At 48.1% G+C, this 22,789-nt stretch overlaps 12 protein-coding genes across 12 annotated transcripts; 6 read left to right on the plus strand and 6 right to left on the minus strand.

Annotated features, from left to right (window-relative positions):
* Nucleotides 1–269: 269 nt before the first annotated feature.
* FPOAC1_010587 (uncharacterized protein) lies at nucleotides 270–1,308 on the plus strand (the record flags this gene model as incomplete). The annotated part of the gene is made up of 5 exons (XM_044854976.1): nucleotides 270–330; nucleotides 396–702; nucleotides 758–999; nucleotides 1,057–1,127; nucleotides 1,180–1,308. 5 exons carry the CDS (start codon nucleotides 270–272, stop codon nucleotides 1,306–1,308), a joined length of 810 nt encoding a protein of 269 aa, XP_044702289.1.
* Nucleotides 1,309–1,768: 460 nt separating this feature from the next.
* Nucleotides 1,769–2,335, minus strand: DPH4 (Diphthamide biosynthesis protein 4; the record flags this gene model as incomplete). The annotated part of the gene is made up of 1 exon (XM_044854977.1): nucleotides 1,769–2,335. One exon carries the CDS (start codon nucleotides 2,333–2,335, stop codon nucleotides 1,769–1,771), a length of 567 nt encoding a protein of 188 aa, XP_044702290.1.
* A 379-nt stretch (nucleotides 2,336–2,714) lies between these two features.
* FPOAC1_010589 (uncharacterized protein) lies at nucleotides 2,715–3,347 on the minus strand (the record flags this gene model as incomplete). Its single annotated transcript, XM_044854978.1, has 3 exons — nucleotides 2,715–2,750; nucleotides 2,818–2,878; nucleotides 2,968–3,347. The coding sequence occupies 3 exons, from the start codon at nucleotides 3,345–3,347 to the stop codon at nucleotides 2,715–2,717; spliced, it is 477 nt and encodes a 158-aa protein (XP_044702291.1).
* Nucleotides 3,348–4,066: 719 nt separating this feature from the next.
* Nucleotides 4,067–6,226, plus strand: PRP28 (mRNA splicing protein prp28; the record flags this gene model as incomplete). The annotated part of the gene is made up of 1 exon (XM_044854979.1): nucleotides 4,067–6,226. The coding sequence occupies one exon, from the start codon at nucleotides 4,067–4,069 to the stop codon at nucleotides 6,224–6,226; it is 2,160 nt and encodes a 719-aa protein (XP_044702292.1).
* A 245-nt stretch (nucleotides 6,227–6,471) lies between these two features.
* On the minus strand, nucleotides 6,472–9,997 carry CYT20 (Valine--tRNA ligase, mitochondrial; the record flags this gene model as incomplete). Its single annotated transcript, XM_044854980.1, has 5 exons — nucleotides 6,472–6,878; nucleotides 6,933–8,975; nucleotides 9,028–9,660; nucleotides 9,719–9,886; nucleotides 9,967–9,997. 5 exons carry the CDS (start codon nucleotides 9,995–9,997, stop codon nucleotides 6,472–6,474), a joined length of 3,282 nt encoding a protein of 1,093 aa, XP_044702293.1.
* Nucleotides 9,998–10,670: 673 nt separating this feature from the next.
* On the plus strand, nucleotides 10,671–12,210 carry FPOAC1_010592 (uncharacterized protein; the record flags this gene model as incomplete). The annotated part of the gene is made up of 3 exons (XM_044854981.1): nucleotides 10,671–10,802; nucleotides 10,850–11,735; nucleotides 11,792–12,210. The coding sequence occupies 3 exons, from the start codon at nucleotides 10,671–10,673 to the stop codon at nucleotides 12,208–12,210; spliced, it is 1,437 nt and encodes a 478-aa protein (XP_044702294.1).
* Nucleotides 12,211–12,357: 147 nt separating this feature from the next.
* FPOAC1_010593 (uncharacterized protein) lies at nucleotides 12,358–13,410 on the minus strand (the record flags this gene model as incomplete). The annotated part of the gene is made up of 2 exons (XM_044854982.1): nucleotides 12,358–13,225; nucleotides 13,286–13,410. The coding sequence occupies 2 exons, from the start codon at nucleotides 13,408–13,410 to the stop codon at nucleotides 12,358–12,360; spliced, it is 993 nt and encodes a 330-aa protein (XP_044702295.1).
* Nucleotides 13,411–13,960: 550 nt separating this feature from the next.
* On the minus strand, nucleotides 13,961–14,275 carry FPOAC1_010594 (uncharacterized protein; the record flags this gene model as incomplete). The annotated part of the gene is made up of 2 exons (XM_044854983.1): nucleotides 13,961–14,088; nucleotides 14,143–14,275. 2 exons carry the CDS (start codon nucleotides 14,273–14,275, stop codon nucleotides 13,961–13,963), a joined length of 261 nt encoding a protein of 86 aa, XP_044702296.1.
* Nucleotides 14,276–15,368: 1,093 nt separating this feature from the next.
* Nucleotides 15,369–16,483, plus strand: FPOAC1_010595 (uncharacterized protein; the record flags this gene model as incomplete). Its single annotated transcript, XM_044854984.1, has 5 exons — nucleotides 15,369–15,505; nucleotides 15,554–15,753; nucleotides 15,810–15,932; nucleotides 15,981–16,081; nucleotides 16,331–16,483. The coding sequence occupies 5 exons, from the start codon at nucleotides 15,369–15,371 to the stop codon at nucleotides 16,481–16,483; spliced, it is 714 nt and encodes a 237-aa protein (XP_044702297.1).
* Nucleotides 16,484–17,296: 813 nt separating this feature from the next.
* Nucleotides 17,297–18,961, plus strand: FPOAC1_010596 (uncharacterized protein; the record flags this gene model as incomplete). The annotated part of the gene is made up of 1 exon (XM_044854985.1): nucleotides 17,297–18,961. One exon carries the CDS (start codon nucleotides 17,297–17,299, stop codon nucleotides 18,959–18,961), a length of 1,665 nt encoding a protein of 554 aa, XP_044702298.1.
* A 794-nt stretch (nucleotides 18,962–19,755) lies between these two features.
* FPOAC1_010597 (uncharacterized protein) lies at nucleotides 19,756–20,488 on the plus strand (the record flags this gene model as incomplete). The annotated part of the gene is made up of 2 exons (XM_044854986.1): nucleotides 19,756–20,382; nucleotides 20,441–20,488. 2 exons carry the CDS (start codon nucleotides 19,756–19,758, stop codon nucleotides 20,486–20,488), a joined length of 675 nt encoding a protein of 224 aa, XP_044702299.1.
* A 173-nt stretch (nucleotides 20,489–20,661) lies between these two features.
* On the minus strand, nucleotides 20,662–22,193 carry FPOAC1_010598 (uncharacterized protein; the record flags this gene model as incomplete). The annotated part of the gene is made up of 9 exons (XM_044854987.1): nucleotides 20,662–21,161; nucleotides 21,214–21,361; nucleotides 21,413–21,479; nucleotides 21,535–21,583; nucleotides 21,636–21,667; nucleotides 21,719–21,750; nucleotides 21,817–21,900; nucleotides 21,957–22,040; nucleotides 22,146–22,193. 9 exons carry the CDS (start codon nucleotides 22,191–22,193, stop codon nucleotides 20,662–20,664), a joined length of 1,044 nt encoding a protein of 347 aa, XP_044702300.1.
* Nucleotides 22,194–22,789: the final 596 nt, after the last annotated feature.

A 22,789-nucleotide genomic window follows, 5' to 3' on the forward strand; every position in this document is an offset into this window, starting at 1 on the left:
ACGCACTAGGCGCGCAACTGCTCTCCCTGTTTATCGCTTAAGACGATCCATCGACTTATCGCCCCTCGCCCACTTCGCAGCTTCACTCTCATCATTCCACTATTGTCTTTGAGCAACGTCTACACGAATTTGCGATTCCTCGATCATTTTCACACGCCTATTTGCGCCTACATCTGCACATACCGCTTCCACATTTTATTTCGTCTGACAAGCTTGACCACCCCTTTTACTAACCCACCTTTGAACCACAGTCGCCAAACACCGCCAAAATGGGTCACGAAGATGCTGTCTACCTTGCCAAGCTCGCCGAGCAGGCTGAGCGATATGAGGGTATGTTCTCTAAATCGATCTCATCCGTTTCCCACGCGCTAACAAAGGGCGCGCGCCTATCGCAGAGATGGTTGAGAACATGAAGATTGTCGCCGGTGAGGACCGAGATCTCACCGTTGAGGAGCGAAACCTTCTCTCCGTTGCCTACAAGAACGTCATTGGCGCCCGCCGTGCTTCCTGGCGCATAGTCACCTCCATCGAGCAGAAGGAGGAGTCTAAGGGCAACTCTTCTCAGGTCACCCTCATCAAGGAGTACCGACAGAAGATCGAGGCCGAGCTTGCCAAGATCTGCGAAGATATCCTCGAGGTCCTTGACCAGCACCTGATTCCCTCTGCCAAGTCTGGCGAGTCCAAGGTTTTCTACCACAAGATGTAGGCGCAAACTAGTTCGCGTTTATTTGTAAACCGATATTAACCAGTACTGTAGGAAGGGTGACTACCACCGTTACCTCGCCGAGTTCGCCATTGGCGATCGCCGCAAGGACTCTGCCGACAAGTCCCTCGAGGCCTACAAGGCTGCTACTGAAGTTGCCCAGACTGAGCTTCCTCCCACCCACCCCATCCGCCTTGGTCTCGCTCTCAACTTCTCCGTTTTCTACTATGAGATCCTCAACGCCCCTGACCAGGCTTGCCACCTGGCTAAGCAGGCCTTCGATGATGCTATCGCTGGTATGTCTTGCAAATTACCTACTCTGAGTTTACAATATGCTAACACAAAATCCACAGAGCTTGACACTCTGAGCGAGGAGAGCTACAAGGACTCCACACTGATCATGCAACTGCTCCGTGACAACCTTGTAAGTTTTCCAACGATTCTATAAATTACGATAGCAACTAACACTGTAACAGACCCTCTGGACCTCTTCCGAGGCCGAGACCTCCGCTGCTGGTCAATCTGATGCTCCCAAGGAGGATGCCCCTGCTGCTGCTACCACTGAGGAGCCTGCTGCCGCGGCTGAGGAGCCCAAGGCCGAGTAAGGGATCGTCTCGAGTATGTTTTATCTATGCAATTGTCGGGCGGACTGGTGTCTACGGAGTGGACGGAAGACCTCGTTTTTGATCAAGAGCTTCGGCATCGTTTCGGTATACAGACAAGCGCCAAGGAGGGGCTGACTTTACACCAACGGGCTAGCAAGGAGCCTAGAAGAGAGTAAACTTACGCTCTGCTTCTAGGCTGTTAATGCGTTGGCCGTCTGGACAATAAAAATACCAAAATTACTTTCAATACACGACGATACATGATTAGTGATGAATTGAGGTTTGTATGTGCTGTGTAAATCTCTTGACGCGAGTCAAATGCTCAGGACTTGAAAGTATGAGACATAGCTGTCAATCATGTTGAGACTGAGTTGACTTGGACGCCACGCCAGGCCATAGACACTCCTGACTGTTTCTGACCAAAGCCAATTCTCTTACAGCACTGAGAGAGTTTTTTGTGTCAAAATTTCTCTTTAGTAGTAGTAACTGAAGGTTGTGTGTCATCTTCGTCTTCATCCAGTACAGCAAAGTGAACCCGCAGCCACAAACTACAATCAAGGCAGCCAACCACGAGCTCGCCCTCATCGCTCACTTCCTCCAAGTCTGCTTCACGAAACTCGTAACTGTGCTCATTTCCACAGCGACAAGGACGATACCAGCACTCCTGGTCTTCGTCAAAAGCTAAATCATCCAGATCGACGTTTTCCACGCCCGTCTGAAAGGAGCCATCCTGACCAGTCACCCCAGTCGGACGAGACACTCGTAGTGCGGCGTCGTATGCGGCGCGAGCAGAAGGGCTGGAGAGGACGTTGAGTGCGGTGCTGATCTGATCAACAGTGAAGAAAAATGATGATGGATCTGAGTTTGCGACTTTGTCTGGGTGGTTGCGGAGGAGGGCCCGATGATAGGCGCGCTTTATGAGGGGTGTAGAGTCATGTTGTGTGTCGAGGAGAGCAGGTGTGATGTTGAGGACTTGGTAGTGTGTGGCTGTGTCTGCAGATACAGACACAGACTGTGAAGATGCCATGCTATGTTTCTGTTTCCTGAAATAGGCACTTGGATTATTAGAGCCCAATTGCAAAAGCGAAAGACTTCATCATTCTGCATCACGTGATATGATTGGCCTTGTGTAGACTTTGGGTGAGTATCACAAGCACGGGATAATGTGAACTGTTATTGTGACAGGGACTGGACTGAATGCTGCTAATAGTTGGGTCTAAAGTATCCCTTGTAAGGTAGATTTTGATGTACAGAGAGGTATTTGGTATATCACGATGGGAAGCCGAGTCTCGATTGATGCGTAGCAAGTGTTTGACAAGATCGTTGTAGATGTTCTTGTACATAAAAATACATGGGTAAATGTACAGGGCGCGCGAAAGCAGTCATTCCATCTGTAGTCATCTTGTTTATTTGGGGAACTTGGTCCATCCGTATTTGCCAATCTATCGAGTAATGTTAGTAATGGAGCTCGTGATAAAAGTTGTACAGCTTTAGTTGGCCATGACTTACCCTCTTCCAGCGCTTGATGAGACTGGGCATATCCAACATTGCCTTTCTCCTTGTCTCCATCCTATCATGTTGTTAGCCATTGTTGCTTTATCTCCCAGCCTGGAACATAGCCAGTATGTAACCAGTGCCGTGACGAAACCGCCGACATACTTTGCAATCATGTGTCGTTCGTGAATGTGACCCTTGACCTTCTGTCCCACACCAGTACCCTTGACTCTCAGACCATGCTCAACCCGATGAGCCAACTTGTACTCGGTGGCCTTGCGTGTGTCGGGCAGCAGATCCTCGACACCGTTGTCACGGGCCATCTTGACCAACTCAGCCTGGCGACGACTCGAGTACACAGGGTCCTGCCATTTTCCTGTCACGGGGTGCTTGTAGAAGCGGAAAGGGTTCGGTCTCTCCTCCTGGTATCGAGTCTTGGGGGCGTTTTCGGGGAGGATGGCGGCCGGGGGGTATCGGGCGAAGAAGCGCTGCAGAGGAGCGGGCAGCGACTTGGCGAGGCCGATCAATTGCGGTGCTGAGGCCATGGCGACTTTTGCTGTGGTAAAAGCCTATCAATTCGAGCACCCCGGGAACTGGAGGTTAGATCACGAAGCTCTTCAATCCTCAAGGCTGTAGTGTAGTGTCGGATGGTCTTGGTTTTTTTATGGGTCACAGTTTTCATATGCTTTGATTGGTTAAATGTGACAATCTATACCTCAGCCTTGTTCAACATCACTGATTGTCAGTCATCCCTCTAATACTTCTATTATTTGTTATGAGAGAAAAGAAAAAAAGTCTGAATGATTATATGTTCATAAGTACTAGACAATGGTCCCAGGAAAAACTATGTAGTGGCGTTGGAGACATGAGCAGCAAAGAGTATCTACCTCAGGTAATACACCTACAGTATGATTTCACTTGTGATATTGATTAATTTGGCAAGCAGAGACAAGAGAGATGAGTTTATTTAGAGTAAAACTTTGTATCTACTTCTGTTTTTTGCATCCCAATCTTCCATATCAACCATTCTTCATTGTCAGGACGTCAAGTTTCATGAAGCCTGACCAATCAAAAGACGGGAGCCACCGCGCCACACGCCACAGCAGCCACATAGGTCTAGCCTTCTCTACCGATCATCATGAAGCAGGCACTCATTGCCAAAGCCCATAAATAGTTGCCTGAAACTTTATTGCTTTGGACTAAAAACGAGGATAGCTTGGTGCCTATCTATCAAATTTCCACATTACACCTTACTCGCATCAAAATGCCCCTCGACATCGAAGAACTATTACGCAAAAAGAAGGCAGCTGATACCGCCGCCGCGAAACCTCGATTCATCCCAAAGGCTGAACGAGAGCGACTAGCAGCTGAGAAAGCAAAGAAGGAAGAGGACGACAAAAAGCGCAAAGCTTCCGAAGACGAGCAGAAGCGAAAAGAAGAAGAACAAAAATGGAGATCAAATGGATCATCAAGGCCTAACGAATCGAACGGATCGGGGCGCGTGCCTACAGGTCCGAGGTCCATGAACGACGGCCGGGATGATCGAGAACGCGATCGCGACCAAGGACGGGGACGAGGCAGAGGAAAAGATAAAAAAGGAGATAAGCAGGGCGTGAGCGCCGATAAACAGTCAGCAGAAGACATTGAAGCTACTCTTCTACGGTCTCGATACCTTGGTCCACAAGTGAATCAGCAATCCAACTTCTCTGCGAAGAAGAAGCGCATGCGAACAACGGAAAAGAAGTTCAACTTCGAATGGGATGCAGATGAAGATACCTCTCGCGACAACGATCCGCTATACGACCGGCAAACCGCTGTTAGCCATAGCGGATCATTCGCTGGTATTGGCGGCGAATTCGACGATGAGGCCGAGGAACGAGCGCGCAAACGGGCGAAAATGATTCAACAGAGAGATCCAGAGAATGGAAGGGAGAGAGCCGAGGGTATCATGGAGGACTTTTTCCGAGCACGCGACAAGGCAAGGCAACGAGCGGATCGAAGAGGACTGGGCAAGCACTGGTCTGAAAAGTCTCTGGACGACATGCGAGAACGAGATTGGCGCATCTTCAAGGAGGACTTTGGTATTGCTACCAAGGGCGGCATGATCCCCAACCCCATGCGTAGTTGGCAGGAGTCGAATCTGCCGAAACGCTTACTCAACATTGTTGATGATGTCGGATATAAGGAGCCCTCACCAATTCAACGAGCCGCTATCCCTATCGCCATGCAAGCCCGCGACCTTATCGGTGTAGCCGTCACTGGTTCCGGAAAGACCGCTGCGTTCCTTCTACCACTACTTGTTTACATCTCTGATCTGCCACCCCTGGATGAAATCAACAAACACGACGGTCCTTATGCTCTCATCATGGCACCCACTCGAGAACTGGTCCAGCAAATTGAGACCGAAGCTAGGAAATTCGCAGGACCTCTTGGGTTCCGCGTGGTGAGCATTGTTGGTGGTCATCAAATTGAAGAACAAGCATACAATCTGCGTGACGGTGCTGAAATTGTCGTCGCTACGCCAGGTCGTCTGCTTGATTGTATTGAGCGTCGACTACTCGTTCTCTCACAATGTTGCTACGTTATTATGGATGAAGCAGATCGTATGATCGATCTTGGTTTCGAAGAATCCGTTAACAAGATCCTCGATGCACTACCAGTTACCAACGAGAAACCAGACACAGATGAAGCTGAGAATGCACAAATCATGCAGCGCTACCTGGGCGACAAGGATCGTTACAGGCAGACCATGATGTACACAGCCACCATGCCACCTCTTGTAGAGAGGATTGCAAAGAAATATCTACGGCGCCCAGCCATTGTCACCATTGGTAACGCAGGCGAAGCCGTCGACACAGTTGAGCAGCGCGTCGAGTTCGTTTCAGGCGAAGATCGTCGCAAGAAGCGACTCCAAGAGATTCTATCCTCGGGTGCCTTTGGGCCCCCTATCATTGTTTTCGTCAACATCAAGCGCAACTGTGACGCTGTTGCTAGAGACATCAAGCAAATGGGATGGTCTGCCGTCACATTGCACGGCTCAAAGACCCAGGAACAGCGAGAAGCTGCCCTCGCCTCTGTCCGCGCTGGCCACACACAAGTTCTCGTCGCAACCGACCTTGCAGGTCGTGGTATCGACGTGCCCGACGTTTCTCTCGTCGTCAACTTCAACATGGCCACGAACATTGAGAGTTACACCCATCGTATCGGTCGTACAGGCCGTGCTGGAAAGAGTGGTGTGGCCATTACATTCCTTGGCCCTGAAGATACTGAAACCATGTATGATCTCAAGCAGATTTTGAGCAAGAGCTCGATCTCAAAGGTCCCCGAAGAATTGAGGAGGCACGAGGCTGCCCAGTCCAAACCAGTACGTGGTGCTAAGAAAGACAAGGACGAAGGATCTGGAAAGGGGAACTGGCAGCACTAAAAGGCGTTTGTGGTATTGGTCCAACTTGATAAGATACACAGCCTTAAAGGTCATTATAATATCATTTTTTACAACACTACGTCAAGTTGAGGCTGAGCAAGAGTGAAGTCACTTCAAACATAGGATACTGTAGAGTAAACTTAATCATAAAATTGTCATTTCCTCATCTCTTACTTTTCTACACTCCTGATTGATATACTGGCCCAGTACTTTTTTTTTTAAGCAAGCTTTTGTTTATCCACCTCCTACTCCAACTTCAGTTGCTCGAATTGCTTGATTGTCTCCTCAAAGCTGTTCGACTCCTGCTTGGCATCGGCCAGCTTCTTCTCATCTGTCTCCCGAACGGCATCAGAAACCTTCTCGAGGTAACCAGGATCATTGAGGATCTTCTCCTGCTTCTGGATGCTGCTCTTGACCTTGTCTAGCTTCTTCTGAGCCTTGGCGATTTCAGCATCGATATCAACGCGACCCTTGACATGAAGGAAGACGGAAGCTTCGGTGGAGACGGGGTAGGCAACGCATCCAGCGGGACGGCTGGCATCGGGACCGAGGATCTCGACACCCTTGACACCCTTTCCACTTAGAGACTTGATAGAAGACGCCTGGTCCTTGACAGTGGAGAGAGATGTGTCGTTGTAGGCCTGGATGATGACTACAGAAGAATTAGTATTGGGATTCTCTATTATTAAGGGGTTATTGCGCTTACCTTCAGCCTCATCCTTGAGGGCATACTCAGCCATTAATGATCGAGCGGCCTTGGAGCAGCCAAGGACAAGCTCGTAAGCACGCTCAGACTCAGGGTCGTCAAGCTTCTCATTGTATGTAGGGTACTTGGCAACCATGATCGACTTGGTCTGGTCCTCAGGTCGTCGGGGCATTCGCTGCCACATCTCCTCAGAAATAAAGGGCATGAAGGGGTGGATCATGGTGAGAGCGGTCTCGAGAGCAGTGTAGAGAGTCTGAATAGCAGACTCACGCTCCTCTTTGGTACCGTCACGGATGATGGCCTTGGAGTTCTCGATGTAGACATCGCACAGCTCGTTGTACCAGTATCGGTAGATGCTCAATGTGGACTTGGAGAACTCACGGTCCTCGAGAGCACGGTTGATCTCCTTAGCAGCGCTGTTCATCTTGTGAAGAATCCATCGCTCAGCAAGTGTCTCGCCACGGGCGACACCTGACTTGGAGGGAGTGAAGTCCTGAGGAAGACTTCCCAAGACGTACTTGGTAGCCTGGAAAATCTTGTTACAGAACTTACGGTATCCGTGGATAACCTTGACATCCAGGTTGATATCACCACCACCAGTAGTAGCGTTGATCATGGTGAAACGCACAGCATCGGCACCACACTGGGGAATACCATCAGGGAAGGCAGTCTTCTGGTACTTGGTGGCCTTGGCGACCTCGCTAGGGTGCAGGTTACCCTGAGTGAGCTTGTCGTGAAGAGTCTGAAGTTCGACACCCGCGATAACGTCGAGGGGATCGATGACGTTACCCAGACTCTTGCTCATCTTGCGACCCTCGGAGTCACGGACAAGAACGTGGCAGTAGACCTCCTTGAAGGGGATCTTTCCAGTCAACTTGATACCGAAAAAGATCATTCTGGCAATCCAGAAGAAGAGAATATCCCAACCTGTCTCAAGGACCTCTGTAGGGTAGAGAGTCTCGAGATCATGTGTCTGGTTAGGCCAGCCCAGGGTACTGAAGGGCCATAGACCAGCAGAGAACCAGGTGTCGAGAACATCCTCATCTTGCTCAAGAGTGTAAGTCTTGCCAGGTAGGGCGGCCTTGGCCTTCTCCTCAGCCTCCTGTCGAGTTCGGCCGGCGAACCAAAGCTTTTCCTCAGGGATATCTCCAGCACCACCTTCAATGTTGGCAAAGTAGACGGGGCATCGGTGTCCCCACCACAGCTGTCGGCTGATACACCAGTCGTTGATATCCTCCATCCATCGGTAGTAGCTCCTCTCAGCGTTCTCGGGTCGGATCTTGATGCTACCGTCTCGGACAGCAGCAATGGCAGGCTCGGCGAGCTCCTTCATGCGGACCCACCACTGGGGTTTCATAATGGGCTCAATGATGTCCTTGGACTTATCACACAGAGGAACCTTCATGGCGTTGTCTTTCTTGTCAACGTAAAGACCCTTGGCCTTGAGGTCGTCCTGGATGGTGTAACGGACGTCAAATCGCTTCTGACCCTTGTAGGCACCGGCATTCTCGTTCAACAAGCCATCGTCTGTGAAGATGTTAATGAATTCAAGGCCGTGCTTTTGTCCGAGAGTGAAATCGTTGGGGTCGTGGGCGGGAGTGAGCTTGACAGCACCGGTACCGAATTCTCTGTCAACGTACTCGTCGGCGATGATAGGAAGCTTACGGCCCTCAATGAAGGGATGGACGGCAGTCTTGCCGATGAGGTGCTTGTATCGATCATCCTGGGGATGAACAGCGATACCGGTGTCACCCAGCATAGTCTCAATACGGGTGGTAGCGACCTCAATAAGCTCATCAGATCCCTCGACGGGGTACTTGAAGTGGATGATAACACCGAACTCAACCTTCTTGTCGTATCCGGGGACATCGAGCAGGGTGCGGCCGGTCAGTTCCTTGTTAACGACCTCAAGGTTAGAAAGCGTAGTGTTGAGCTTTGTGCACCAGTTGACAAGTCGGTTGGCTCGGTAAATGGTGCCCTCTTCATAGAGCTTGACCCAAGTCTCAGTGACGGCGGCGGACAGGTTCTTGTCCATGGTGAAAGCTGGTCAAAGTTAGTGGCCTTTTCCTCTCATAGTTCATGACTGCTTGCATACCCTCTCGGCTCCAGTCAAAAGATCCTCCCATTTTGGACAGAGTATTGTTGATGCGCTTGTGGTAGTCCTCCTTCCATTCCCAAACAGTGTCGACGAACTTCTCGCGGCCAAGATCGTGCCGGGTCTGGCCACGTCTTCTCCAGAGCATGTTCTCGACAACGTTCTGAGTAGAAATACCGGCGTGATCGCAGCCGGGAAGCCACAGGGTGGTCTTGCCCTGCATTCGGCTCCATCGAATCATAACATCCTGGAGCGAGTCACCAAGAGCGTGTCCCATGTGAAGGGCACCAGTGACGTTGGGAGGAGGATGAACAATGACGAACTTTCCTTCGTCCTTGATACTTCCATCAGGCTTGAATTCGGGTTTGAAGAAACCCTCCTTCTCCCACCAGTCGTACCATGCGGACTCGACGGCAATAGGGTCGTATGCCTTGAAATGGGGGTCATCGAACGATCGGATTCGCTTCTTCTCACCCTTGGGGGTGTCCTCGACATACTCGGGAAGAGGCTCCTCCTCAGCCTTCTTCTCTTTAGGCTTCTTCTCCTTGGCGGGCTTGGGGGCGGAGGTGGCAGCCTTTTGCTTCTTTGCTTCGAACTTGGCCTGCTTCTCGGCCTTCTTTCGCTCCTTCTCCACTGCGGTTTCAAGTCAGAGACATGTCGAGTAGGTATTAATTTACGATGTTGCACATACACTCCTTCTCAGTCTTCACTTTGGGAGCGCCACCGGCAGCAGCAGCAGCGCCGGCATCTTGACCAGAAGCATGGGTTTCGGTGGTAGATTGGGCGATCTCCTTCTTCTCCTCGGCGGGGACGGCTGGAGGGGTGCTGGTAGCGTCTTGAATGCCCTCGCTGGCACCGACTATGGGAATGTAATGGTTAGCTTTTTGAACAGGATATGTGATATAGTTCATGCGACCGGGGATTATTGGGAGTACATACTGGGGTTTCCCCTGCCGCTGTTGGTCGCCATGATTGCTCGCGTGGTTATAAAGGGTCGTCCTGGAGAAATAGATCGCACCCCGAGTGCTCGTACCGCGAGTCTGAACGTCGTGCCGGAGATGAGTGAATGAAGCCCGTTTCTTGGGGGCTTCAAGCAATGACCTGCACGTCGGATTTATATAAGTACTGAGGTGGAAAGGGTGACTCGAGATTGAGATCAAACTTCAGAGGTTGAGTCACCTCCAATGGCGGGGGATAACTTTTAGTTGATGGAGGGGCAGAATGTGGCTTAGCCTGACAAAATAAGGTGTTAAATGTAACCCAGTATTAGTGCATTCGTGTGTTAATTCGTTATATTGAAACTTTCTGCTGTAAGATAACTTAACGTATCCCCGCTGACATTTCGTGACTCAAAAAGTCTCTTCTCGGTGAGACAGTCACTATATTCCTCCAACTATATCGAGACATTCCTGCCGTGAGAGAACGATACCGGACCTCCATGTCTTGAGACCCTTGAAAATATTGTGGCGCTCAGCCACATCTGGGCATATTTTGGAGTTGAGTGATGACATCCCAGACTTTGCAACCACTTTCTAGGCGTCGCTTTTAATAAATTGCATTTTTCTACCATTGAGAAAAAAATACTCTAGACACGAGTCAATAGTAGCTTAAGTCTCAATCTCAACTTGTTGGCCATTATCACAATGGCCCTCCTGCTGGCATTGAGGGCTCCTAGGAGCTGTAAGCTCAATAACTTTTCTCTTATAGCTCGAAGGAACCACTCGACAAGTAGAGAATCAAACTACTTTACTGTCGAGCTAAGTCCCAAAACAAAGGTCAACACTCTAACATATTGTTATTCAAAATCGTTAACATTTCAAAGGATCTCTCGGAACTACTACAAACTGTCAGATCTCAAATCAAAATCGCCAATCCTAGTCGTCATGATGCTGCAGTCATTCTAGCTACTCCACAGTATGCGCAATGGCTCGAGAAGGATGGATTTATGGCAGAATTTGTCGATTTGCTCTCAGGATCTGAAAAGCCCGAGCATTTCCACGTTTTGGGTGCTGTTGTCGATCATGTTGCTCCTCCAGTACCAAGCAACAAGCCCATCCAGGGGTTGTCTATCCTTCGAGGAAAACTCGACTCGATTCTTCCCGGCCTCTGGACTCCTGAGCCCCCAAAGGTTCGAGAGGATGCTGATAAAGTGGCAGCTCTGACGATGGATCTTGGTAACCCTCACATTACCATTCCTCTTACCAATACGACCTTTCTGAATCATAGAACTTCAACACTCATTGCTAGTCGTTATGATCTATCGCACAGCTCACCCAAATTGGTTGAACAAAATGAAAAGTATTCGCAACAAATACCGCTCCCTCTCAAAATGAAGCTTCCTTCGATCAATGGCCTTGGCATCTGGGCTCCTCTCGTGCCCCTGACCCATCCTCGTGTGGTGACTGAGAGCTTTGGGAACATTGTGCGACGAGTCAGCGTTGAGAATGAATCCGTCCCTGCTTCAAATGAACTCGAGCCAGCTGTCGATGAGTTGCACATACAAAAATCGGACCTGGTTCAGTCACCTATGGGAATCTGGGCAATCATCACACCTCCAACCTTTACTCAGTCAGGAAGCAACTCTAATTCTGTTGATCTTGATCCCAAGGCAACTTTTAGAAATGGCGAAAACATCACAGACCTCGTTGCTTCCACTTCCGGTCACCTTGTCGCTCTGTACAAGCAGGGTGGCCGTCTATATCAAATTTGTACGAGACCCTGATGGATAGACCTTTCTTTGTATCAACGTACTAACAGTGTACAGTGAGCGGTGGTGGTGGCTGGGGCGCAAAGAAGGGTTTACTTTCACTTGACCCTCAGCGCACTCATTTTTCCCTATCTGAGGAAGAAGAGATGCAGAGGTTCATCCAGGCCATGGATGGGGGCAACTTTGTCCCTGTGGGTTCCAAAATTCAATTCTTTGCATCCACGGAGACTTCAGCCACCGAAGCAACTGGAGCCAAAGAGACGGGCGTGGTCTTCGGAACAGCCAGCAAGGTCGAGACCGAGACCGGCTCAGAGTCATCTCAGCCCGAGGTTCGATTACTGGAAGATCACTTCGGCGCTCTTTCCAACGATGGTATCTTCGTCACTTCCTCCGACCCCGCCGCAGTGACAACGCCTGGTTTCAATAATGACTGGAAGCTTAATGTTCCTAACTCTCGAATTTACATCGGCATCTAGATATGAGATGTAAGCAAGCTTGGAGTTGATGACTTTATATGCATGCCTGCTTGGTGTGTGTAAATTGTACTATAGAGATGTATATCTACCCCCTTCTAATGTCTAAGAGATAGAGATATGTGCTATACGAGCTATCCATTGTTACTACTACTGTGGCTTTCTCTTCTTCTGCAGACCCTCTGCTGCCGCTGCAGCCACATCGTCCAAAGTGGTTCCACGCTTTCTCTTACCAACCTTTTCCTGTCCAAGTACATCATCTTCCGCAATGACTTTGTAAATACTTGCAGCCCCCTCGAACATCCCCTTGTCCCAACCCGCTTCTTCGTTAAAAGTGAGAGCGATTTCTTCCATCTCTCGAACCCAGCGATATGCTTTGGGTGGCATACTAGGTACGCCCTTTTCAGCGTTGGTGAGGATAGATGGGTAGAGCGTGCCAAGTGCCTCCTTGAGAGCATCAAAAACTCCAAGTTGATGGGCCGTTGTGAAAGACTGCGTCGCAATGGCAGTGAACCCTTTGGTCAAGGAAGCAAAACACATCTTGAGACCGCTTGCTGCGCCGATATCGGGGGAGATGTACTTCATGTTAAGCACAGAAATGAGTTTCTCGCCATAAGGCAATGCAGTCAACAAATCTGGCCCCGATATGGGGATACTAGGACGATACCAGTTTGAAAAGTCGCTGCTACTAGATGACTTTGCTTCAGCATCGGGTGATGCTGTCGGTTTCGGAGGCTGTCCTAGTATGCTTCCATCGACAAATCGTATAGGTACATCTTCCTTTTTGACAGACGCTGCAATAGATTTGATTGTTGAAGGCGCAACTGCATTGAGATCAACCAAGTAAAATTCTTTTTCGCTTCCTGAGTCTTTTACTGCCTTGACAATACGAGCGGCTGTTGCTTCAGCGTCCTTGGGTGGAACAACTGAGAGTATAACTGAGCTTTGCTGTGCCAGCTCAGTATCAGACTCGAGGAGTTCAACTTGGGCATCACGAGCTCGTTCGATCGTGTCTTGGCTAATACCATTGTCAGTTTGATTATCCTAATCCGCGGATTAGTGTCAGATGGTCTGTCACCTTCGGCCAGAGATGTTTGTTACGACAACGAAACCATGGGCAATCAGCAGCTTTGCAATGCCGACGCCCATGTCACCAATGGACAATAGTCCAATCTTGGGCTTAGATTCGGATATATTTGACATGATTTTAGATGCCGGATTTATGAATTGTCAAGGTTATAAATATGTTTGAGATAAATTACTCGATGGCGATGGATGAAGGAGGCGGGGGAACAGGGTAAGATAAGCCGTCTAAGCCGTTCATGTAAGCGACTGACTGACTGTGTGCTCTTACTCATCGGACATCATGATCCGACAACAATAGTATGGAAAATCTATTGAGAGACGTCGTATGGAACTTGGAAGACGGCCTTGATTAAATAGAGTATACCTGGCTTGAAAAAAACACAATTGTGTCGTCAAATATCACGAGTGATTGACTCCCTTTCCACATTGCCCTTTTACTCCAATTATCCAATCGCACATGGTTTATAGACTGACAACATATAACATACTCGTTATAAAATATCTCTAGATGCGTTCCTTGTACATGAATTGTCTTATAAAGCTTCAAATGTTTATCACTGACACTGACTTCTTCTCATATCCTTTGCAATTGTCCACAGTCTCTGAGCTATAGCCTCCGGTATCCGTTACATAGAGATATTTCAGTGAAGGAATACTGGAACAATCGCTAGGAATCCCGGTCAAGATACCTAATTTGGGCTCGGGGAATTGTACGGGGCATCGAAAGGCCAAGCAAGAAGTCGTTTGCGAACCAGCGACGGTGTGAAAGAAGAGGATGATTGTAGATATGATTCGCTTGTGGGTGGCTGTTAGCAATTAAGGATATATAGTCGAATGATTGTATAATACCTGATGTTCGATTCGTCTTCGGTCTGTGTCTGCTTCTGTCCAGGATATGCTTGATGATAAGACCGACGATGGGAACAAGACTGGTAACAACGACGCCAACTATGGCAATGACGGCTTCTTGAGATACAGTCATTATCGACGAGCAGGTTTAGGAAGTACAAAGAATGATGTATGGACTGAGGAGAAGAACCCGAAAAGAGAAAAATAAAGGGGAATGAGAAAAGTACCAGATAGAAAGTCATCTCAAGGGTGGGTGAAAGTTATAAACTATTAACTATGCGAATTCTGGCCAAACATTCTGAGAGAGGGCAGGTTAAAGAGAGAACTAGATAAGTTGGTTGTACCCGAGGAGCGGCTTCTGAGAAAGCGAATTCTGGCCAAGTGTACGGAGAAATGACCAAAGCAAATTTTGACGGACATGACAACGTGGAGGACTTCAGCCCGGACACCGTCGCATGTAGATTGTACATACAGAAAGGCAGCATCAAAGCAACGATATACGCTTTCAACCATAATTCATAACATATAAAATTCAGTATATAAATAGTTAACATCAAGCTCATCTACAATAAAGACTGTCTGCTTGGGGCTATTCATCTGGAACGAGTCAGAAGAGATCTCCTCGAGGACTTGATAATGGATAAGTACTTCTCAGTCAGCCTGTTTTTCAAGAAGATATTCGCCGGGCTGTTCATGCCTGTCTTTGTACTTCCTAGGTATGTGAGATGACCCGTTTCTGATCGACACTCAATCTTGCCGTTCTTTTTCAAGTTCGCGCCTCAAGATATTGCCAGGGGTAAGACTCAACGAGAAATCGTACATGAATGCAAATTTTGTCTTTGGAATTGTTGATTACACCGGCAACAGCTAGACCAACTTATTTCGCCATCCATGTTTGTGGCTTGCATAAAAGCCTCCATTGCAGGGTGCATGAATGCGAATTCTGGTCATGCCAACAATTTCACACACTTGGACTGAGGTGCCAATTGATTCTGCATATCGGCAGCCAATAAAGAGCCCCTACCTTGAATATAGGCATCTAAGGCAATGCGAACTATGGGTGAGATCACAATACTCTTGGTGGCTTGGCCCTAGAGAACATGGCATTCTGTGTCACCCAAATGAGTGCATAAAGGATGTGCTTCTTCGTCAGCTTCTCATTTGGTATTCATCATAGCCTTGATCAATCTACTATCTCTTTTACTATCATTGCTTCGGACTACACAATGTCTGAAGCACCTAGGATCCCAGACGAACAATGGGAAGTCCACAAAGACGTGATAAAGTCACTGTATCTTGAACAGAACAAAACCATCAAAGACATCGAGAAGTTCATGGGCGAAAACCATCAGTTCTACGCTACGTACATCAACCATACCATTCAATGCACGGAGACTGACGTTATATGTAGAGAGAAACAATATATTCGCAAAGTAACAGTCAATTGGAAACTCCGAAAGAATACCACCAAGGAAGAATGGAAGCAAGCTAGTGCATTGGTCTTGAAGCGCAAAGCTGAAGGCAAACCTACCCAGCTCACTATCCATGGCAAGATCATATCAGAAAAGAAGAGGAAGAAGGAAATCGGGAGGTACGCTCCAAATAACCTTTGTAGGTCACACGTATTGCTCATATAGAATAGAGACACATGGCTGACATTTATGAAGCCGGAAGTCCTTCATTCAGACTCCACGAAACAGTTTCTGCTCAGACACCCCCGACAGCCAAACAAAACATTACGCACTCTACCTTACCATGGTTCAATCTCGAAGATCGGCTTCATAGTTCTGGTAAGCCTGTTTATATCTATATGATGCTTTGTCCCTGACGGCGAGTAGCACCTCAAGATGGGGTAAACCCACCAACGTTGAATGGAAGCATTGAATCCATTCAACGTTCGATCTCATCTTCCTCGCTATATGAGAACCAAGTCTCCGTAGTGAGTCTAACAACATCACTCTTGAATTCAGTCAGGCACAGGGGTGCATGGGATCTGGATCATGATGCAACACTTCCCGGTGTGTTGTTGGTACTTAATAAACAAATACCATCCAACCACAGTCAGAAGACAGGACTACAAAACCAACAGACTCCAATTTCTGGGCCCTGGTCCCGACTATTTCTTTCCCTGGTGTTCCTCTCGAGTAACAATTGCTTGTGTGGAGACGTACTGGCCGACTTTTTGAAGCTGGCCATCTCTTGCGGATTCTTGCATGACCTAAAGCAGGCGCTCTCTACCGAGGGATCGACGATGAAGTTGTTCTCGGCAGCTCTATTGTCCGCTGCCCTCGATATTCCCGACAAGAATGGTTTCCAGCTCGTCCGATACCTACTACAATAAGGAGTAAACCCGAACAGCGTCCATTCTTCTCAGACACCTTTGCGGAAAGCAGCCTCCTCTAAGGATAAGGCAATTGTCCGGCTCCTCCTCGACTATGGCGCGGACCCGTTGGCATCATTTCCGTCACTGCGGCTACGTAGTCAGTGGCAAAGAGAATCACAAGATAAAGAGTTACTTGCAGAAGTTTTGGTTGACATGCAGTCCAGTACAATAGGGAGAACCAATCCTCAAGGGAGTATCATGTTCCCAACACCAATATTTTCAGCTATCGATGCCACAGACACATCACATGTAATGAGTCTACTTCAAGCTGGGGCCAATCCGAACGATTTCGATCCCGAATACCTGTCTCCATTGCATGTTGCAGTCAGATGTGGGCACTCTGTAATCGTTCGTCTGTTGGTCGAATTTGGAGCAGATCCAGATTTTTTGGGCCGAGCCAAGACCATGGAAGCGCTCATGTTGACTCATCCAGAGGCTTTCGACTTGAATGTATATCGTCTCAATCCAATAAGCACTCCTCTTCAGCTGGCTGCTGGGAGTGGGAAACTCGATATTGTTCGACAACTGTTACAGGCAGGCGCAAACCCCGATGGCATAGTTTGCCTGGAGATTCTAAGGCACGAGGGAAATTCTTTTCACGAAAATGACTTTGCCTTAACTGCTCTCCAGATTGCTAGCAGAAGAAATAATTCTGAGATAGTGGAGGCGTTACTCAGTGCAGGAGCAGGCATCGATACTCGACTTACTACGCAGCCGACGGTATTGCAGTATGTATGCGGGTTAAGTTGGGCTCCTTCGACCAGAATGAGAATGGCCGGTCTACTCCTGAGATGGGGAGCCGACGTGAATGCCTCCCCGGGTCGCGATGGCGGAAAGACTTGCCTTGAAGCTGCTGCTGGAGTCGGAAACATCGATTTTGTCAAGTTCTTGCTTGGGAAAGGTGCATCATGCAGCAACCCAGATTCTCTTCTGAAAGAAGGGTTTAGGTCTGGCTCTACGGAATTAGTTAAACTCCTACTTGACCTCTTCTCCAACGCCGGCGAGTCTGTAGTTGATATAGCAGACAATTGGAGTGAATACCTCGAGATAACCGCCAAATCCGGAAACCTTGAGCTCTTGAACATGATCCTCAAGCTGTCTGTCGATAGCGGTACAGATATCTACGAGAAACATGTTATAGATGCTATGGAAGCTGCTGCTGGTCGCAGCGACAGTAGGATGCTATGTTCCCTGCTCATCCCCAATATCAACCCCAATGCTGATGGGAGGGCCTGTCGTATCCTGAGCAAAGCTATACGAGCACCAATACGGGAAGAAGGTTTCAGTTGCTTCGCTTTGTTAATGGCCAAGTTCACAGCTTTGTGGCTTGATCTGAATGAACCTCTTCCCGGTGATCCCACACCTCTCTGCACAGCAATTTGTCTTGGTAAATGGGTTGCAGCACAATGCTTGATATTATGTGGTGCTGATGTTGAAAAACCATCTCTATGTTATGTCGGACCTGATGACCAGATGAGGAATGACACAATCCAATCGCCCATTGTACAAGCAATCAGAAAACAAGGGCACGACGATGGTGTCTGTTTAGTCAGCCTTCTCATAACTAACGGTGCAAATGTCAACAGTTTTGTCGATGAACATAAGTCTGCCCTGTTGCTAGCTCTAAAATTGAAGAGATACGAAATCGCAGAAGTACTACTCGAGCACGGGGCAAATCCGAATGCTGAAGATTCAGAAACAGGAAAGAACGCTTTTGATTTCATTGCTGATAAGCACATCTGGCCCCCCTTTTCAACCTTCAAATCGCTCATCGATCATGGCTTTCAGCCAAACAGAGTATCTGGTGCTGATATTCTGAATCAAATTGTTGCACTTGCCTTCCGGAACGTTTCTGATACCCACAAATGGAAAACAGTTACACCAGTAGCTTCGTTGCTGCTTAACGCTAGCGCCAGAGTCAACACACGCCCGACAGAAAAGTACCCCATGACAGCTCTTCAGTATGCTGTTGATGCCAACCACAAAGAGCTTGTCACTGTCCTTTTAGCCGCAGGGGCTGATATCTACGCCCCTGCGTTTTGGAAGAGGGGAAAGACTGTTCTTCAAGCGGCTTCTTATAGTGGCAGTCTCGAGCAGGTTCGAAGTCTTGTTGCACAGGGTCTGGATATAAATGCCAAACCTGCCTCGCACTACGGCGCAACTGCACTTCAGTTTGCAGCAATGCAAGGGCATTTAGAGGTAGCCATCTTTCTCCTTGAGAACGGGGCTCTTATAAATGCTCCAGCTGCTCCGTTTCAAGGTCGAACGACACTTCAAGGAGCTGCTGAGCACGGGAGGTTAGATATGATTTATCTGCTACTTGAGAACGACCAAGATGATGGCTTGGAGGAAAGATGTCAGGACGCGGCGAAATTTGCAGAGACCCAATCGCGTTTCGAGATTGCACAGCTCTTAAGAGAGTACAAGAAATTGTGATGATTTGGAGAAAGAATGAAAGTTGTCTTTTTATGAAGAAGAGTGTGTTTACTAGCCTCAGGGTATCAGAGAAATTGACTGCTGGAAGCATGAGAGACGAAATTAGTAGGTCAGCTTATGCTGTATAGACTGTAGTTTATAGGCTACTTATTTTTATACGCTAAGACTTAGAGTCAGCTTTTCTACTATGTCTACTAGACTAGGTATAGGTACTGACTACAACTTGAGTGGTATGCACTTACACGAATGACAAGTAAACTGATTGATATGGGTATCCCTCGAAGTCTAATGTGAAATCACAAGTAAACTGATTAGTGGATATCCCCGCCGTTATATCCAACGGTCGCCCCGATCGATAGTACAATGAGCTTAATTACTCGCTAGATACAAAATGAAGAGCTCTTAAACACTATTAAGTAACTACTGATAAGACCAACAGAACATAATGGATTTCAATAATTTACTACTTACTTCTAGAGAAAAAGATGATATGATAACCAACCACTTAAATTCAAGCCGAGGCTTATACGGCGATACTGTTGCTGTTGGCTGTGAGAGCGACGTCACTCTTCAAGGATCCGACCCTGTTTCTGATGCCTCGGGGACCATTCATAACCCGATTCGCCTCTCACAAGATAGCACATGATGACGAACCTTTGACAGTGGATGTTATGAACAGTGACTTTACCATACGATAGTTGAGACCATAATTCAATTTATTCATTATCAAACTAAACTATCTGAACACAATCCATCTCAGCTTTTCCCACTTATCTGACTATAAGACATAAGACATGGCTCCCCCAGATGCATCAGCAACTTCGTCAAAGAAGACAATCCCATCTTCTAAAACCCCCAAACCATCACAAACAAAAAAGAATAAGAAGGAATCACAGCCTGCATCAACTTCAGCGCCACGGCAACCAGATGAGATAGAAGAAGCCGACACAACAGTACCAGCAAAGACATTCACACCAAAACGAAAACAAAAAAGAGTCGAATCGCCAGAAGATAACGATACCGACGATGCCGAGAGCGTGTATCTATCATCAGACGAAGAGACTTCGTCAGAGGAAGACTCCTCGGACTACGACTCAGACTCAGATGGAAGCGTAGAAGACCTGCCTCCTCGACAACTAGCAAGAAGGTCGACAGACCGAGGCGTCAAAAGCACGCCAGGTTCTCCATTCACAATCACACAGACTAGAAGCGAGACTACGCGTTGGGTAACAACCCAGAATAACGGTGGCATGACGCGCGGTGCAAGACGTTATAGCGAGCAGACGACGATGCACGGCCACAACACAAATGAGCCACAGCGAGCACCCATGAACAGGAACAGTGTCAGCTTCAACATGAGTATTAACGTCGACATGTCATTCAACGGCCTCGTAACAGGCCGAAATCTGGGCTTCTCGGGGGTATGTTGTCATATCGTACGATGCTTTTGCCCAAACTCTTTGAGCTAACAAATCCCAGGGATCACTATCGTATGCATGGAATCGACGCAGCACACAAGGGGGTTGATCAAGTTTTCTATTCCGATTGAACAACTCAATCTAACTATAAAATGACATTTCAATTATTAACAAGGAGGCCAATCTCAAGGTGGGGATTTTGGTAGAAATGCGCCAAACATTTCAGTGGTGTACATAGTTGCGAGCATGTGAGATAGTAGTGTCAGGACAATGACAAGACGTCTACTCGATCATGTCGATATCGTCAGTGGCAGCTTGTACTTGAGGCTGCACGGCTGCGGGTGCTTGAACAGGAGGTGCATCTTGCTGGTTAGCGGGCTCTGCCGGCGCGCTGTCTCCGCCAAAGTAGTCGGCCATTTCAGCATCAAGTTCCTCCTGTGTCTTCTTGGAAGCGCGGTTGCTTCGGCCACCTCGGCCTCCCTCCTGGTCTCTACCTCCTTCTCTGCCGTCACGTCGAGCACCAGGACGGCGACCACCCTGGCCCCGGCCCTGAACTTGGCCTTGGCCACGGCCTCGAGGCATTGGGCTTCGGCGAGAGCCTTGACCGGGAACATATCTATCAATTCCCCTTCGGGCGGCGTCATCGTCATCGCGTCGGCGGTGGGGTGAATGCGATCTTCTGTCTCCTGGGCTCGAAATACGCTCTGCCAATGAACGGCCGGGCATAACGGCAGTATCAAATGGGTTTCGGTTGGGCAGAAGAGTCAATTGAATAGGTTGGCCTGTATTTGGTTAGTCTGGTCGCATGAATAGAATGTTCAAGGATGAGCTCACCGTTAGCATTGGCACCATCGAATTGTTTGACCGCCTCCTCGGCGTCCTCTCTTCGTTCATAGGTCACGAAGGCAGTGCCCTCAGATCGTCCAGCGCGATCATATCGTAGCTGGAGACGACTGACAGGCCCAATTCGTTGGAAGAGCTCCTAAAATTTTATGAGTAGCTGCAGAATGATTGCTGCGTATGTGCGACGTACAGAGAGGTCATCATCGGTAAGGTCGTAGTGAATGTTTGCAACACGGATCTTTGTGCCCTTGGAATCTCTGTTTGGCCAAGGTTAGAGGTTTTTTTTTTTGCTCGAATATCAGAGGTACGCACTGTTCTGGGGACTCGCGGCGACGGCGAGGAGCAGGTGCCCGGCGGTTGCCTAAACGATGGTCAAAATGATGTCGTGGGTCAGGGGAAGTGTTGAGTATTACTGTTCTCTTCGAAACGGTCGTGGACCCATTCACTGCATATAGTCAGCAACGGTGCTAAGTCATACGGGTTGATCATAACTAACCTGTCGATGTTTCGTGAATCGTCGCGAACAGACTGCAAAGGGGAAGGACGCTCTGGTCAGCAAGGGGTTTTCAGAGTGTGTAAAGCCGTTCAATCGACAAGAGCTCCGAGCATCGAAAGGATGAGTTGCGAGGAGGGTTGTACAGGTCGAGTAGGCATCATTGGAGAGCGAGGGAAGTCCACCTGCACCGCCCATGTCAACAAAGCCTCATGATGACGGGAATGGCGCATGTACGAACCTTTCTAACACCATCGCGAGGGAAATCGTTACGCGGTTCACGTCGGCGACCTTGTCCACGGTTGTTGCGAGGTCGATTGGAGCGCTGTAAAGGAGAGAAATCGGTCAGCCTGGATCATTGAGACGAGTCGAGAGCGCGTGCATAGACGGCATAAAACTATAGAAGCTGGATGGGAAATTGAGAACTTACAGTATCAGCAATGATCTCATCGAGACCGCGATCCATCTTGTCAGCCATGATTATGGATATTTTTGAGGAAGATTTGTAGAATTTGCGACAGAGAAATATTGGGAAGATTCAGGTTGAAAAGGAAAGAGAGGTTGTGATGGATGGATGGGAGCAGATGTCATGGGCGCAGCCACATCTGGGCGTTGTTTAAATGTGGGGCTTGCTATGACTTGGAGAACAATAGTCATGGTACGTACTTTCAAGGATATGGGAGACCAAGACTCACAGAGAGCATCCAGTACCTTGGTTGATCCATTGTATTTTACAGTTGTTCTACCCTTGACCATCATGTAATAATAATAAATAAATAAACCGCATTCATCATCAGATATATCATATTTTATTCATGCAACTACTTGCGTCATTCTGTATAATATTAAAACTCCTGAAACAAGCCTCAAATTCGAGAAACACTTTCTTCTAGACCTAGTAGTATCTTCAAATTTCCATGATCAGGCTAGAGAACACCTTAATGGCCATAATCATCACACAGATAGTCTCACGCATCCTGTAAGAGTACCAACAATACTACTTTTTTCATCAAGATTTGTATGATTATATGGAAAATACCTGCGTCGCTGGATAATAATAGAAGCCCCAGCTGC

Source organism: Fusarium poae, chromosome 4, assembly GCF_019609905.1.
Source record: "Fusarium poae strain DAOMC 252244 chromosome 4, whole genome shotgun sequence".
Lineage (NCBI taxonomy): Eukaryota > Fungi > Ascomycota > Sordariomycetes > Hypocreales > Nectriaceae > Fusarium > Fusarium poae.